We start from the raw sequence: 17,083 nt of genomic DNA, 5'->3' as shown, positions 1-17,083 counted from the left end.
GTTGAAATAGGAAGGATTGATATGTTTTCTGAGCTGGATGAAAAAAGTTATATGGTTGTTAGAGCGTTATGTTCTTTTTTGTTGTCGTGCTCTTGTTTGGATAAGATATTTTGTTGAAATTAAACAAATGAGTAAATTACTATTAAAAAAAATTATATGGTTGTTAGACCATTGTGTTCTTTCGTGTTGTCATTCTCGTGTTTGGATAGGCCTATTGGCGCATGTGCACCGTTGCGCGCAACATTTGTATATTTTAACCACTTCCGAGGATAGTGGGGGTCGCGAGTCACTGGCACGGTTATTTTGGGGGTCGTGAGCTGAAAAGTTTGGGAACCCCTGGTCTAGAGCAATGGAATGCTAGGAGTCACATGAGGATGAATAATCACTTGTGTGATAAGAAATGTAATAAATGTAAGAGTTGCTTTTAGTTGTTGACTCATTATTCCATCCAAGATGAGTCTGTATGGGCACCATACAATAAAGCTTAATTTTGCTGTCTGTTCTGAAGTCTCTGAGTGCCTTCTTGGGGGCTGAGGGCGTCCCTGCCGTGTCAGCCTGCTTCAACAAATGACAAACCAATCTTTTGCAAAGCCAGAAACACAAACCAAGAATCGAAATCAAAGGACAAAAAATGTTCAGGAAGTTGTTGGAAAAACCACAGCAAGAGCTGCACACAAAAAGTTAAGAGAATCCAAACACTGATGCCTAAGCAGTGCATATATATGACCATTTATAGGGTTGTCCAGAAGATGTCATGCGAAGTGCGTTTCAGGGGGTTCTGGGAAGTTATATCTCAACAATGGACATTGTAAAAATCTCAAAATAGTGGCACCTGTTGATATTCAGGATGGCATCATGGAAAGATGGTAGAAATTTACTGCTTTCTTAGAAACTGATATAGAGCAAAATAAATGTCAAATCAGATTCCTTTGCTTCAGAAATTTCTCATTAGCTACCAAGATGCCCCAAACATTCCCCAGAAAAGCTGCATCAGTCATAACACCTAAAAACTCTAAAAGACCATACAATCACATGTTAAACTCTTCGTTACGCTGATGGACACTCGGGATCTAAGAGACGACATGGTCCTGCAAGCAGAAAGGGAAATCTGCTACACTCAGCAATGGCTATATCTTTTCTTAAATATAAGTATATGAATCTTTTCACTCTCCTTGGAGCCAGGAAGATCACTCATTTTCTGTTTGGGCCTGAAAAATCGTCACACTTCTTAGGTGCCTTGAAGCTGGAAATCTCTGTTAACTCTGTGGAGGGATCACTAACCCTAAGATTACCTACTCCATACTTAAGCCCCTAGACAATCACTGAGTCCATACTAGGATAAGAAATTAATCGGAGCACCTAAACATTTGTGCTAGGAACGGCCACAGCATGTTATGATTTGGTTTTGATTTAATTTTTTTCCATTACATTTTAAGCTTTTTCTAGACTGTTTTCTATCTGTTTGTCATTTTGAAGCAAACAGAACTTGATACTGACAATCATTTTTTTTTTTATAAACCAATTATTTTTAGAAGTTGAAATGTTTTGCATCTTCATTGACACCATTTTGGTTTTCCATGGACACCTCCATTTTTTAGCTCTGCTGCCATGATGCAGTGACCCATTATTAGGGTGCATGGTTTTGTTGGTTACGACCTGTGAAGTCATAGTTGAACTGGTGTATAGGTCAAGGCCTGATTATCCGAGTTTACAGATAGAAATGTAAACTTTTGACATGTCTGTGTTTGGTTAGGGTTTTACTAGCAATAGACTTTGTGGTTTTAGTCCTTCAACTTTTGGGTTCTGTATTAAGCTTAATGACAGGCTGGCTGAGTTTTGTTAGTACATTTAAATAGACTTGTGAAGAACATTTCATCTCCTGGTGCATTCTTATTAAAAAACTTCCTCATTTTCCTATCGTAGCAGTAGCACACAGCAAACAGCCTAACACCAAAATTAAGGTGAAGACACAGAAAAAGGGCCACATAGCAAAGAAAATGAGTGCACTGCACCACAAGCAGAGTTCTTTACTTAAACAGCTCCACACAACATTGGACATGGCCCATAAAGTCTCGGTAAACTCCATATTATTCTTTAATAAACTTGTCTTAGCATGGGAAGCAGAACTCAAAATAACATCAAACATTTTAATGATATGCACAGCCATGTGACCTGTGAGTTTAAGAACTGCTGATATTATTATTTGCTATCTTATTATATTCCACTGCACTGGAATTTGCTCATCTTCTATATTCAGCTTAGGGACTTACCTGCTTCTCTATCCAGCAGCAAGAGAGTGAACAAGAGGAACCACATGACCTAAAAAGCAAAAAATAAATAAAAATAAGCAAAACGGTTTTTTAAAGATGTTGATTTTTCTGTTGGTAAGATTTATGTTGCATGTCAGTTGTGAGAAATTTTAGAGGCAGTTAAAAGTGAGACACAGGGAGAGATATTTTCTTGGTGCGACTACTGCATAAAGTATACTTTATGGAGTGCATTGTGCATTCTGATACTTTAGCTTATATAAGGAAAATATGTCTGCAATACTGTAAAGTGAAAAAAGAGAAATGTTTAATATTATTTTAAATTAAAATTATTATTGTATTGTTCTTAACTTAACAGACATAACTTCAAGAAATAATATGTCTAAACAGAAAAAAACATTAAATGTATATCAATAATCTATATATTTTTGTTTCGCAATGTATGAAATAAAATCTATTTTCAAGTGCGGCTGGTACATTAATATACAGAATACTTTTTTTTTTTTTAAAGTAGGAGGCTCCGCCCCCTGCTTGGTTTGCTCGCCAACCTCCGAGGCCAGATGTTAGCTGCTAGAAGTGCATCGGGGCACTCCACCGTTAGAGAAACCGATTGTATTTAAAGAGATGGTATATAGAAGAGTATGCGGATAGTGGGAGTAAGACAAATGATTTTAGAAATTATATATTAAAATGGGCTTTGCATGAGGAAAAGTCTGGAGGAAGTGTGAACTTTGAGAGAGAGAGAGAGAGAGAGAGAGTGATAAAGATGGATACAGTGAAAGAGGAAGAAAAGGAAAATAAGAAAAGTGAGATATTTGGTGGTGTAGCAAGAGAACCCCAGTTTTTAAGGGCTGCAGGTTTTCATACTTTGTCTATCCCATAATTGCATTTTGCATTTTTCTTATAATCTTTCATCCCTTAAGTGATTTTGTCTAAAAACAAAAAATACATTCTTATATTTTATTTGCATCCAACATTTTTTGTAATGCACCCTGCGGTTGGGAAACAGCTGTTTCAGCTTGTACTTGCAAAATATACAATTTTTACATAAGCGAAAGTTAGTTCTGTGCTTCAAAATATTTCTTGAAATGTAACATTTTGCCCATGGATCATGCTAATGAAAGGCTTCCTAGTCGGTGCTGCTGACTACAAAGACTATACAGTATGCATACATGATCCACTTAGACCTACTTGACCTACATGCAGCACATGCATGAGAAATCAGTCCCCATGTCTAGCTCTACTGTGGCAACAGCCACCATATAATCTATTTATTTAATTTAATTTATTTAATTGAAAAAAATTTAAAAAAACAAACAAAGCAGGCTTATTTTTTTCCAGTTTGAAGACTCATTTGTTAAACTTGCAATAACCTTTGCTTGTTGTTCAGCAGGGTGGACATAGTGCCAGCTCAGTAATTGCATCATGTCTGTATGATGTCTGATGTCGCGTCATTGCCAAATGATCTTTTGAAATCATAAATGATTTGTGAACAACAACATTCTGCTCAGGTATGTAGACCTAGTGAATCTTAAATAATAACATAATTAAATAACATTTTTATTTTCAAAAGGGGTTTCTCACCACAGGCAGTGTGCAAGGTAACAAGTAACAAAATGCAAACACTTGACATTTTTTTAGTTGTGATCTGTAGTCCATAAGGCATTTCAAATGATTACCTTCTAAATTATACTGCAAAGAAAGCAACTCGTCATGACATCAGACTTTATCAGCAACTTGAATTAGGCTTTGAGCGTGTGTGGCTCGGTGCCAGTGTAGTGAAAAGGGTGAAAATAAACACAAACATCCTTAGCTCACTCCGCCAGGCCACAAGCCAGTGCATACACAAAGAAACAGGAAGACTTATACGTGACTATATTCTGAATTTGATACTTATTAGGCTACTAGTCATTTTAACAACAAAGATGTAGGCTTACCTTACAACTTTAATCATCAACAAAAAAAGGTGTGTTTAGACCTGCAATGGACTAACCATGGTCTATGCCCAATGGTCTCCCAAACTTTGTTTAGCTAAGTACTGGGCATTGAATGTGTAATATTTATGTGTACTTTCAGAGTTTACTGTTTCATCAAAGTCATCACATCCATATGTTTCACTATCACTAGAATTGAAATCTACTGTTTAATGCAGTCACAAGTCATTTCTGAATATCTGTCATTAACACAACAAATGGCTCTCTTCTTCAAACACTTCACGTTCTGACAGCCCATGTTCTGCCCATTCTGCTGTTGCAAACGATGTGTCAAGAGCCACTATTCACTGGAGACATTTAAAATCGGGAAAGGCAGTGTGTGAGCAACTATCGGTGAATGAGTGATATCTCTATATATATAAAATCCAACGTCTGTCTGGGGGCAGCACGGTGGTGCAGTGGGTAGCGCTGCTGCCTTCGCAGTTGGGAGACCTGGGGACCTGGGTTCGCTTCCCGGGTCCTCCCTGCGTGGAGTTTGCATGTTCTCCCCGTGTCTGCGTGGGTTTCCTCCGGGCGCTCCGGTTTCCTCCCACAGTCCAAAGACATGCAGGTTAGGTGGATTGGCGATTCTAAATTGGCCCTAGTGTGTGCTTGGTGTGTGGGTGTGTTTGTGTGTGTCCTGCGGTGGGTTGGCACCCTGCCCAGGATTGGTTTCTGCCTTGTGCCCTGTGTTGGCTGGGATTGGCTCCAGCAGACCCCCGTGACCCTGTGTTTGGATTCAGCGGGTTGGAAAATGGATGGATGGAACGTCTGTCTGTCCGCTTTTCATGAGAGAACTACTTAACGGATTCAGATTGGGTTTTTTTCTATAATTTGCTTGAACATTCTGGTTGATTTTGTGACTTCTCTCATTGAGCTAAGTATCATAGTTCGCTTGCGGTACTGATTTATTTGTGTGAATCCAAGAGAGAAACAGTGGACTGAGTGGAGGGGGGCGGATCCCTCCTCACTCATCTTCCAGCCTCAGGGCGTATCTTACCTCCACTTAGCTAGCGAATAAGGGAACTACTTAACTGATTTAAATCAGGTTTTTGTTTCCATAATTTGCTTGAACATTCCGGTTGATTTTGCGACTTTTTTCATCACGCTAAGAATCATAGTTTGCTTGTAGGAGCAATATATTCACGCTAATCTGAGACAGAGGCTGTGGGACGAGGGGAGGGATTAGTGTGACGTCAGGAGTAGGGAGCCTCACTTACACGCCAACTTCCATTCGAGTTGGAAAACCTGTGCGTTTTGGACTGTACCTTGCCTCCAGCAAGCGATACCTGTTTATTTATTGATTTTTAAAGTTTGTCCTGTTTCACTACTATGCAGGCGGAGCCACGGGGGATGGCTAGCCAGGGATAATACTGACAAGGTTAAAGAGGACACAATCTTTGAAAAACCAAAGAATAAATATATTTTCATACAAGTTAGTAAGTTTCGAGTTGCTTGTAGCCCGTTGAGCTCTGGTTAGCTTGTGCAGAAGTCCAACCATACTAATCCACCTTAATAAAATGAAAAGTGTCTGTGTGTCCGTCCAGTTGTCCACCTCTGTCATCCCAAAAGATGGCGCATTACAGACATCAACAAAGCTTTTATGAATCCAACACAGGCATATGCATTGCATTAATGGCTTAGGTTAATATTGAATACTCAGATATCAACCCATGTTAGATGGGTAGGACACCTAGTACTATATTATTATCACAACCAAAAAGGGCACTGCAGCACCCTCAGCATCTTCCTTCCCATGTCCTTGTATATGAATTGACAAGTGAACTTCAGATCAGACCTGGGCCATTCAACCAAGTATATATCTCTGCAGCCTGGAGCTCCACGTAGGTGGAGTTGACCCCAATAGGCACCAATAGAGTCTAGCTGTAAACCTCCAGAGCTCCACCCTTGTAGTCTACAGTTTAGATTAGAGTTGTGGGAGGGTTATCTGGCTTAAATAATTGCAAGAACTGACAATGAGAAGTCAAGCACAATGTCACCTTTTATTGGATAACTAAAAAAATTACAATATACAGGTGCTGGTCATAAAATTAGAATATCATGACAAAGTTGATTTATTTCAGTAATTCCATTCAAAAAGTGAAACTTGTATATTAGATTCATTCATTACACACAGACTGATGTATTTCAAATGTTTATTTCTTTTAATGTTGATGATTATAACTGACAACTAATGAAAGTCCCAAATTCAGTATCTCGGAAAATTAGAATATTGTGAAAAGGTTCAATATTGAAGACACCTGGTGCCACACTCTAATCAGCTAATTAACTCAAAACACCTGCAAAAGCCTTTAAATGGTCTCTCAGTCTAGTTCTGTAGGCTACACAATCATGGGGAACACTGCTGACTTGACAGTTGTCCAAAAGATGACCCTTGACACCTTGCACAAGGAGGGCAAGACACAAAAGGTCATTGCTAAAGAGGCTGGCGGTTCACAGAGCTCTGTGTCCAAGCACATTAATAGAGAGGTGAAGGGAAGGACAAGATGTGGTAGAAAAAAGTGTACAAGCAATAGGGATAACCGCACCCTGGAGAGGATTGTGAAACAAAACCCATTCAAAAATGTGGGGGAGATTCACAAAGAGTGGACTGCAGCTGGAGTCAGTGCTTCAAGAACCACCACGCACAGACGTATGCAAGACATGGGTTTCAGCTGTCGCATTCCTTGTGTCAAGCCACTCTTGAACAAGAGACAGCGTCAGAAGCGTCTCGCCTTTGGACTGCTGCTGAGTGGTCCAAAGTTATGTTCTCTGATGAAAGTAAATTTTGCATTTCCTTTGGAAATCAAGGTCCCAGAGTCTGGAGGAAGAGAGGAGAGGCACAGAATCCACGTTGCGTGAGGTCCAGTGTAAAGTTTCCACAGTCAGTGATGGTTTGGGGTGCCATGTCATCTGCTGGTGTTGGTCCATTGTGTTTTCTGAGGTCCAAGGTCAATGCAGCCGTCTACCAGGAAGTTTTAGAGCACTTCATGCTTCCTGCTGCTGACGAACTTTATGGAGATGCAGACTTCATTTTCCAACAGGACCTGGCACCTGCACACAGTGCCAAAGCTACCAGTACCTGGTTTAAGGACCATGGTATCCCTATTCTTGATTGGCCAGCAAACTCGCCTGACCTTAACCCCATAGAAAATCTATGGGGTATTATGAAGAGGAAGATGCAATACGCCAGACACAACAATTCAGAAGAGCTGAAGGCCACTATCAGAGCAACATGGGCTCTCATAACACCTGAGCAGTACCACAGACTGATCGACTCCATGCCACGCCGCATTGCTGCAGTAATCCAGGCCAAAGGAGCCCCAACTAAATATTGACTGCTGTACATGCTCATACTTTTCATGTTCATACCTTTCAGTTGGCCAACATTTCTAAAAATCCTTTTATTGCATTGGTCTTAATTGATATTCTAATTTTCCAAGATACTGAATTTGGGACTTTCATTAGTTGTCAGTTATAATCATCAACATTAAAAGAAATAAACATTTAAAATAATCAGTCTGTGTGTAATGAATGAATCTAATATACAAGTTTCACTTTTTGAATGAAATTACTGAAATAAATCAACTTTGTCATGATATTCTAATTTTATGACCAGCACCTGTATAAGCTTTTGAGGCAACTCAGGCCCCGAGCTTGCATATTGTAATCTTTTTAGTTAGCCAATAAAAGGTGTCATTTTGCTTGACTTCTCATACTGGCTAACACAGTACAACACCCTATTACTACAAGTACTGGCAAGTAAGTTAGCTCCATGAACTTGGAGCTCCAGGGTGGAGGCTCCATGCTGCAGAGATAGCATCCAGCAGGTTGCCTGAACATACAGTACATAACGTATATCTATGGCCCTGAAAACAGTGTTTGAACCAAATGTAGTGACATCCAGCCCTGCCTGGTTCAGAGTCTGCAATGAGGACAGTGAACTCAGGATCTGCTCATATAAAGAGGGAGACTTGGACTGCTTCTCACTGTCAACCAACCCTGTCCTGTTCTGCCGATTGCAGTGAAAGAGTGCATAGATAACAGTGTTATCGTCTGCAGTGAATGTATGAAAAGCAGGTAAGCCTGTATTTCAGATAAATGACTGAGCAAAGCATTGGTGTGTATTTGTGTAGCCCAACTCTTTTCTGGTTTAATGTTACAGTAAAGAATGTGTCCAGAAAACTATATGTCAAAACAAAAGAAGCCATTTGCATTTGGAAATGTAGTGAAGTATAAATGAAAGTAGACAAAATGTTATACTTAAATAAAGTAGAAATATTCTTAAAAAATACTCAAGTACAGTAAAGACGTATTTGTACTTTGTTACTAAACAGCACTGTATACCAATAAGTGCCTAATAGATGCACTTTAACAAGCCCTTGTAGCTCTTGTTCTAAAGTGTTATTAGTTTACACCAAATCAAATTTTACACAAATGACAACAAAGTAAAACTCTGAAAAAGGTGTGGTAGGAATAACAGTAAACAGGTTTTTTTTAACAAAGAAGTGGTGAATGCGACTATGTGTTAATGATATAAAAATGCAGTATTTTACTTTAAATAGATCGATGTGGTGACCACAAAGTCCTACACTGCAAGCAGTCTAAGCTCTCAAGCCACTGAGATGTGTGCTCTGCTACCTTGGCACTCCCTCATCTCTGCAAAGTGTTTGCCTTTCTGAAAAAACTGTTTTATTTAAAGGCCAGCTTCAAAGCTGTAGAGTGTAGGCACACACACAAACCTGAGCCTGAGAAAACTTCAGTATCTGAGAAGGTTTGACATCGCTTCCTGTTCAGATTAAGAGAGCCAGAGAAAACCAAACTAAATTAAATATTGTAACCTTTTGGTACTAATCTAAGCCTAAGTATTATGTTATGCATCAGGAGTGTAAAATTCAAATTCTACGTAATAATGAAATGTTGTGTTTAATAAATTCCCTCTTATATGAAATCATATGAAAGTGTACAAAAATCCATAACATTACCCCTGTGTCACCCTAACGACCTGCATGTCTAAGTCTTGGTCTGCCTGGATCAGACTCCTGGAGAACTCGGTAAAACTGTTTTAAAATTGCTTGTAGCCTGACAAGAAGTGTTACAACATATACAGTATATATGAGAGTGTGAGAGTATGGAGTACAACTCAAAGGAACTGCACCACTGTACAACCAAACTAGCATGCTCCAAGGCAACCAGTCCCATGGGTCATAGGTGGCAATATTCATCCATAATTTCTCCCACCTTCTAAATATCTTGCACCCTTTTTGAAAACACACCCCAATCCCTAGTGTCATGTCCATGAATAATATATGTGTGCTTGGAGGTATGCACATTGCCATCTTGATCAAGGGCTGTGTGGAAGTTGCTGATATAGTGTCACTCAGTCTCTGCTTGGCCATTTGCAAAGAAAGATGCCTAAACTGGGACTGGAAACTTGTAAGGTGAGACTAGGTTCATGAGTTCTTTGATTTTTTGTATAACATTCACAAACAACAAACTGATTTTCTCTTCCTCTTCTGAAAATAGGCTTGCTTGTTCCATTTCTTAATTAAATACTCTTCCTGACTCTTTAGCTCATTGCATCTATGTATAGTTCAGTTTGAAAATGCAAAAGGAAGTGAAATACTTCCACATTAGTTAAACTTTGAATTTTTTTGTGTGCAAGTGAACTAATGCAAGACATGCTAGAAGAATGAAGTTTTATAGTCAATAGGAGACCATGTAGTCCAATGCCCAGGAATAAGAACAAAATGATGCCAACTCAAAGTATTTCCACAGTACTTCCTCTGTGGTTAATACTGTTGCCACTTATAAGGAAGGAAACATGAGAATAGCAGCTGTCTCTGGGTGTGTTGGATGTTGAAATAGTGATCATTGCTACTAACTTATGGATTCAGAGACAATGGGTTGAAGTCGTGTCGCTAATTGTTGTCAGTTTGCATGTTCTCCCTATGTTCAAGTAGGTTATCCTCTAACTTCCTCAACAACATATGTGTTAGATTAATTGGCAACTCCAAATTGCCCCTGTATGAATTTTAACATGAGTGGGCCCTGTGAAGGACTGGCATGTTGTTTTGGGTTTATTTCTGTCTTATGTCAAACGCTACCAGGTTTGAGAAGGTTATGTTATTTATATAAGGACAAGGGCTCTCTGTCATAACGATCCCCATAGGCGCAGGGACACCTGTGTATTTTAAAATCAAGGATTTCACAAAGAATTCTCAAAATGAATATAGAAAAAAGTGTATTGAAGTATTGAAAGATAATGAAACTGAACACTGAAATGAATACGTGCTCTAAACTTCTTCCTAAGTATACAGTGGATTGAGCAAGTACTCAGACTCCTTTACTTTCAAATCCAATAAATCAAATCGAATTGTATTTGTCACATACAAATTCTATACACAGTACACTATGCAGTGAAATGGGTACACTGCAAAAAATGCATACGCAAAAACTAGACAAAAAAACTTTGAACGGGAGCTGTTTTGCTTTTATTTAGCAAACAAATCTGCCAATGGGGTGAGCAAAATTTACTTGACAAGACTTCTTAAAGTAAGCTAAATGATCGTTAATACAAATTTTTCGATAAGTCAATAATTCTTAAAATAAGGAAGACAAGATTTAATCTCATGAAATAAATACATATAGACTTGCTTAGATTTCATTTTTTGCAGTGTAGTTGCTCGGCTCCAAAGACAGTGCTTTTAGGAAGCATATAAAAGAATAATAAAAATAATGCATGACTTTATAATAGCAATAATCATTAATAGAATTATAAATATGTAATAAATAGTAAATAACTTAGTAACCTAAATAAATGTAGAGAGTTAAAAATAGGGCATCATATATTCTAGACACTTTCCTTATTCAAGATGCAGACAGCCTGTGGTAAGAAGCTCCTCCTCAGTCTCTCTGAACTGGACTTTAGGCAGTGGTAGTGTTTACCTGACTGCAGCACAGAAAAGAGGCCTTTGTTGGGAGGGCTGGTGTCACAGTTAATTTTCTTTGCCCTGGCCTTAATCACTTGGTGTACAAGTCCTCGAAATTAGGGAGTACAAACCCAGTGATGTATGACCGCACCACTCTCGACAGAGCTTTGTGGTTCTGCTGTGTGCTGTTCCCAAACCAGGCAGTGATACTTCCTGTCAGGATACTTTCGATAATGGATTCATAGAAGTTCTTTAGTGATTGGGTGGGAAGCCAGAAATCCCTAACGTCCTTAAAAAAAATCTACTCCATTTGTTCCAATTGTCCACATTTCAGCTTGACAATGACCTAAAGCACACTTCCAAGACAACACTGGAGTGGCTTCAGGACAAATCTCTTACTTTTCTTAAGAGGCCCTGCCACGGCCCAGACCTAAATCCAATAGAACATCTGTGGAGAGACCTGAAGATGGTAGTTTATAGACACTTCCCTTCCAATCTAATGGAGGTTGGGAGGATCTGCCAAAGTCCAGGGGCCTCATGCATAACGCCGTGCGTAGAATTCACACTATAACATGACGTAAGCACAAAACCGGAAATGTGCTTATGCACAAAAAAATCCAGATGCATAAATCTGTGCGAATGCCAGCTTCCACGTTCTTCCACTACATAAATCCCGGTCAGCGTGAAAATTAACGCACGTGCACGCGCTTGCTGTCTCGCCCCAACTCCTCCCAGAATCATGCCTCTTTGAATATGCAAATCAATATAAATAGCCCTTAAGCTCAGCCTTCTGTGAAAAGACAATAACAAAAGTACGAGGGAAAATAGAAGAATTTCAGCGAATACCAAGTGGAGGCAAGGAAAAACTTACTATTTGTTGGTTTAAACAATGGTATAAACTACAAAAGGAAGTCGATCGAGTGACATAGTGTGTTGGAGAAACTCGAAAGCTCAAGTTCACAAAGTCGCACAGTGCCGAAATAAAAAAGAAGTTGTCACATATCAAAGTCACCGTGAAAAGGCGAGTCGTAGCCCACCGTCTGAGTGTTATGTGAAAGCTTATTAGGGTACAGAGGAAAAAAAGGCACACAGTGTGAAAAAAACATGAAATTTCCACTTTAATCACGTAGTTTATTTTGTCATTAAAGCTGAACATCATACACTTCATCTTTAAATCGTTTAATTTACTAGTTTCTCAATCCCATCGTAACTAAAGTAGCACGTTAAATGCTATGTTTTGTATTTGATCTTCTATGTGCTCTATGTGCGTGAATCACTACGTGCTTCCGTGCTTTCTCTTCCTCCGACTGGACACAGAATCCATTACATTCATAATATTACAGCTCTCTGAATAATTAAAATACTGAGAAGTATACGTGATATCATTTTCATGATGATAGGAGTTAAAGCATGTTATTAAACATGGAAACACGGTGGTGCAGTGATTGTTCATGTCTCACGCAAGATGCTTGCTGCGCCATGTGCGACCTTCGATGAAATACTTTATTACAGAAGTACTGTCTTTTTCAAACATACTAACCTCCAATTCCTGTCCGTACTTTTCTTTCTCCAAATACCCAATCACCACACAATCAGCTCTGTAATAGACGTTAAGCCATCTGTAAGCTTAGAGCGCCGATTCTTCAAAACTTTTAAGGAACATTGAAATATCTTCGTAATGTTTAATTATTCTATCCATCTATCCTTCCAGTGTCACACCAGCCACAGCAAGAATACGGCGTGAGGCAGGAACAATCCGTGAACGAAGCTCCAGCTCCTCGCTAGCGCTGCGGCACCGTGTAGTTAAAGTTAAAGTTTTATCTGTATAATATAAGAAACATATTTTGCTGCATTTCATCTTAAAAATGATTTCATCATCATATGTAAATACGCGCTTTATAAAGTGGCTCAAGTTGTGCAATATTATAAGTGTATCGCAAGTTTACAGTGAGGTAATTGTACTTATAAGTACAAACAGTTCTGCAAGGAGCACTTGATGGAGACTGATAGAGTGCGTTTAGAGTTCTTGGGATGAAACTGTTTGTGAACCGCGAGGTCAGTACAGGAAAGACTGAAGCGTTTGTCATATGAGAGCAGTTCAAATAGCGAATGGCTGAGGCAGCGTGTGCTTGATGCTGTATACCGATAATTCTCTTTCCGATCAGCTGCTGTACAGCTGTGATTCACACTCAGATACAGTGATATAAATACTCCGAGTGGTGCAGTGAGAGTAATATGGAAAAAGATGATCTGATGTGGCAACACCTAACAGGAGCAGCTGAAAGAAGAAGAAGAAGGTGCAGTGAAAGTAACAACGCTAAAGCAGTTATGGTATTTGGAATAGTTTGACCATTCTGTGGACCATTATATTGTTACAGGTTAATTACAGTCAGATGCATTAAACTAATAAACAATATGCGGTTAATTTCAATGTATTTATAAAGCTGCGTCAGGGATGTGGATCTAAAAAAGAATGGGTAACCACACAGGAACAGTAGCACTGCTTTGACGCTGGGTGCTGCCAGTCTGCAAACCAAGTGGAGAACTTGCGTACGACAGGGTATGAGCTACCGTGGAAATATGCGTGGCTTTACGCCAAGTTTAGGTTTTATACATCACGATTTGAACATGGAAATGTTCTTACGCAACATTTTTGCGCATATGCACCGTTTATACATGAGGCCCCAGCTGTGCAAAGCTTGTAGATACTTAGCCAAGAAGACTTAAAGTTGTAATTACTGTCAAAGTAATACTGTAATTACTGCCAAGTAATAATTAAGTGCCTGAATACTTGTATGAAGGAGAGATTTCAGTTTTTGGTTTTTAATAAATTTGCAATCCTTTCTGAAAACATGTTTTTTTTTCACTTTTTTCACATTTTGGGTTTTTGAGTATAGATTGAAAATGTGTTAATTTACAATTAAATCTACAAATACAGTCAAGTGTGCTGAAATTGACAGTATGTAAATACTTTCTGGGTTCACTGTATCTCACTAAAGCCTTGCTGTAAATTAGGTCTGAAGTGCTTGCCATTCCTTTTCTTTTCACTTTCCTCTCCAGAACAACTAGAAAGGTGCTACTTCACAAAAGACCTTAAACTGCAAGATTTCTTGTTTTGGGGTTACTGCTGAATTTTAAAGTGCATTAAGTTTTTGGGTCTAGGAAGCAGTGCATTTTCAGTGCTGTATCCCATATTTATAGCCTTTCATCTTTAAGGGTGAGCTTTCTAGGTCTACAACTGAGCAGCCTGTCTATTTTTTTATTTTTTATTTCTGCATTGATTTACTGACAACCACTGGGAGCAAATGGAGTATTTTATAGCAATGCTATTACCTAGTGTGATGATTGGCTATGCTTTTGCTTTCTAGAGCCAGTTCAGTTACAGAAAAAAAAACACACTTTTACTTAGATAGTAGTCAGAGAAATGTCAAGAACACTACAATGGATAAGAAAAACTAATACGCATAGCCACCATTAAATCAACTGTTTAGTTTGAATTCTATTACTCCTGTTAGGTAAATACGGATGTCCCATCCTGGGTTGGTTCCTGCCTTTTGACTGGCAGTGTAACCCTGTACTGAATTAAGCGGGTTTCAAAATAGATGAAAGGATAGATGTTAGGGTAACTTACTGCAAAGTTTAAAGGCTTCATGTCCAAAGCTGTACAAAGGAATAGTAGTAAATAAATAGCCATTATTAGAATAAATTTAAAGTTAACAAAGCTTTACATTTTAAGTCAGTTATAATTCATCAGACTTAAAGTTATGGGACTAACAGAAAGAAGAATGTATTTAATGATCTGTGGAGTAGTACAAGCTAGGCAGATGATGGCTTGTGGTCTGGACAATTCTCACAATCTAGACCACTGGCATAAGCAGGTGCACATTGCAGCATGGGTATATTGTATACATGCAGAGTTGTAGCCTTTATTACTGTTTGTGCTGCTCTGCGTTTGTTGTTTTTAGTTCACCTACAAAAACATAGCTGTAGCAGTAAAAATACTGTTATTTAAAAGATTAGGGGAGACATGTTCACATTAAGGTTATGCTTCTTTCTGGATCATTCAGCCATAAAACAAATGGGATCACAATCTACACTCTATTAGATGATGTGGAACTGAAAATGGACTAGGGAGGCCATGATACAGGAACCATGGATACCATGGAACCATACAGTAAGATTCAATACTGTTATAAAATAAAGGAAGTGTGGTCCTCATACCAAAGTAATGTTAATGATCTTACAAAGAAGAGGAATAAAGCCTTTCTGCAGTAGTTAAGAGCAGCCTTAGTTAAACAGGCTCATTCATTTCATTTTTTTTTTCTTTTACTGGAGGATGGAAGAGTGCTAAGTTCTAGATCAAAATATCAAGGAAGACAGCTTTCAGCAGACATAAATCTGTTCATCAATGTGAAGGCATACTGTGGAACACAAAATGACAAATTTACTTCCATAAAACATTAAAAAGAGAAGAGTTTATCATATTCTGATTTGCATCAATTCAAACATGTACATTATTTACATATATGTGTTAAAAGTAGTCTTTGCTCTAGGTTGGTTTGAAGGGTTCCATGGTGCTGTAGGTGAAAGTGTTTACTTAGGACCTGAGCCTGAGAAAACTTGAGTATTTGGTGGCATTTAATATGGTTTCCTGGTCATTTTAAGATCAGGATAATCTGAGTCCAGCCAGTAGAAAAAAAAACAATAGTAATTATTGAAACCCTTTGGCATAAATCTAAGTATTGTTATTACTTTATGAATCGGGAGCAAAAAGTTCAAATTTTACATTTACATTTACATTTACATCATTTAGCAGACGCTCTTATCCAGAGCGACTTACAACAGTGTTTGTATGTAAGTGTATGTATGTAATCATGAAATATGATGTTCAATAAATTATCTCTCCAATGATGAAGCTGTTACTTCACCTGTGGTACCAAATTATGCACAAAAATGACTGTGGGGTCACAATAGAATCTATAACATTACCCCGTGTCATCCTAACGACCTGCATATCTACATCTTAGTAATGGGCAAGACCTCTGAAGAATATCACCAGAGCTGTTTTAAAATGTTCTTATATCCTAATGGAATCTATTACAACTAACACAGTATGTATAGGAGTGTGAGTGTGTATAGTGCAGCTCAAACGAAAAGCACTGCTTTAGAATGAAACTAACATACCCATAGGAACCAGTCTCATGAGTCAAGGGCGGCATTATCAGTCATCCATGTTCGTTACCTTCCCCCACCTACTAATGTCCTGAACCATTTGGAGCCACCTTAAAAACCAATTCCGCATCCCTATTGTCATGTTTGTTGCAAATGCACGTGTATGTTACCTAGGACAGCTCCACTTTATTTTAATTATTTAAACTGGTGTTTCATTCATCCATTCGGACACAGTTGTAATAACTTTCCTGGCTCAGATGAAAGGGAAGGCCAGAGAAGACCTGGCACTAAGGGATGTTCTTTCCCCCAGGACACTAGATGGCAGCAGCCCTGGGTAGAGGTGTCCATTCGGACACCAGCAAGGATTGTAGTACAATAGCACAGCCCTGCTGGGGTCTGATGGTGCCACAAGAGGGCACTGCAGGGAGATGCACTTGCTGTTATTTGGGACTTCCGTATGACCCAGAATTGCTTCCAATAGGCCAGAGCCCTAGCACCGGAAGTACTCCCTGGTCCTTAATAAACGGGAATGCACTGCCTTCAGGCAAGTTGGAGCTGGGAGGAAGGAAGGCAACACTCGACTGGAGGTAAGCAGTGCAGTAGAGAGAGGAGAGGAGGTTGAAAGAGTGAGTTATTTGTGCTTGTGTTTACAAAGTATTTGTATAATAAATGCCACTTATTTGAACTCGGGACTGTGTTAGTGTTTGAGGTTTGGCGTTTTCTGGTGACCCCTAGCATT

The 17,083-nt window shown here is 38.9% G+C and overlaps 1 protein-coding gene across 2 annotated transcripts in view; it reads right to left on the bottom strand.

Moving 5' to 3' along the window:
* The window catches only part of itgb2 (integrin, beta 2), a 92,891-nt gene that overhangs the window by 61,284 nt on the left and 14,524 nt on the right, over positions 1–17,083 (bottom strand). Inside the window, exons 1-2 of one of the 2 annotated variants that reach the window (XM_051931210.1) lie at positions 11,189–11,256; positions 2,271–2,319 (exon numbers count right to left, since the gene is read on the bottom strand). In XM_051931210.1, coding sequence (XP_051787170.1) covers positions 2,271–2,316 — 46 coding nt within the window. In that variant the 5' untranslated portion in view covers positions 2,317–2,319; positions 11,189–11,256. Of the gene's footprint in view, positions 1–2,270; positions 2,320–11,188; positions 11,257–17,083 lie in introns of those variants that run through there. The other variant, XM_028807315.2, reaches the window with a different exon arrangement.

The sequence above is a fragment of the Erpetoichthys calabaricus genome, chromosome 8 (genome assembly GCF_900747795.2).
Source record: "Erpetoichthys calabaricus chromosome 8, fErpCal1.3, whole genome shotgun sequence".
Lineage (NCBI taxonomy): Eukaryota > Metazoa > Chordata > Cladistia > Polypteriformes > Polypteridae > Erpetoichthys > Erpetoichthys calabaricus.
Note: the sequence above shows the minus strand (reverse complement) of the source record. Positions and strands in the feature narration are given on the sequence as shown.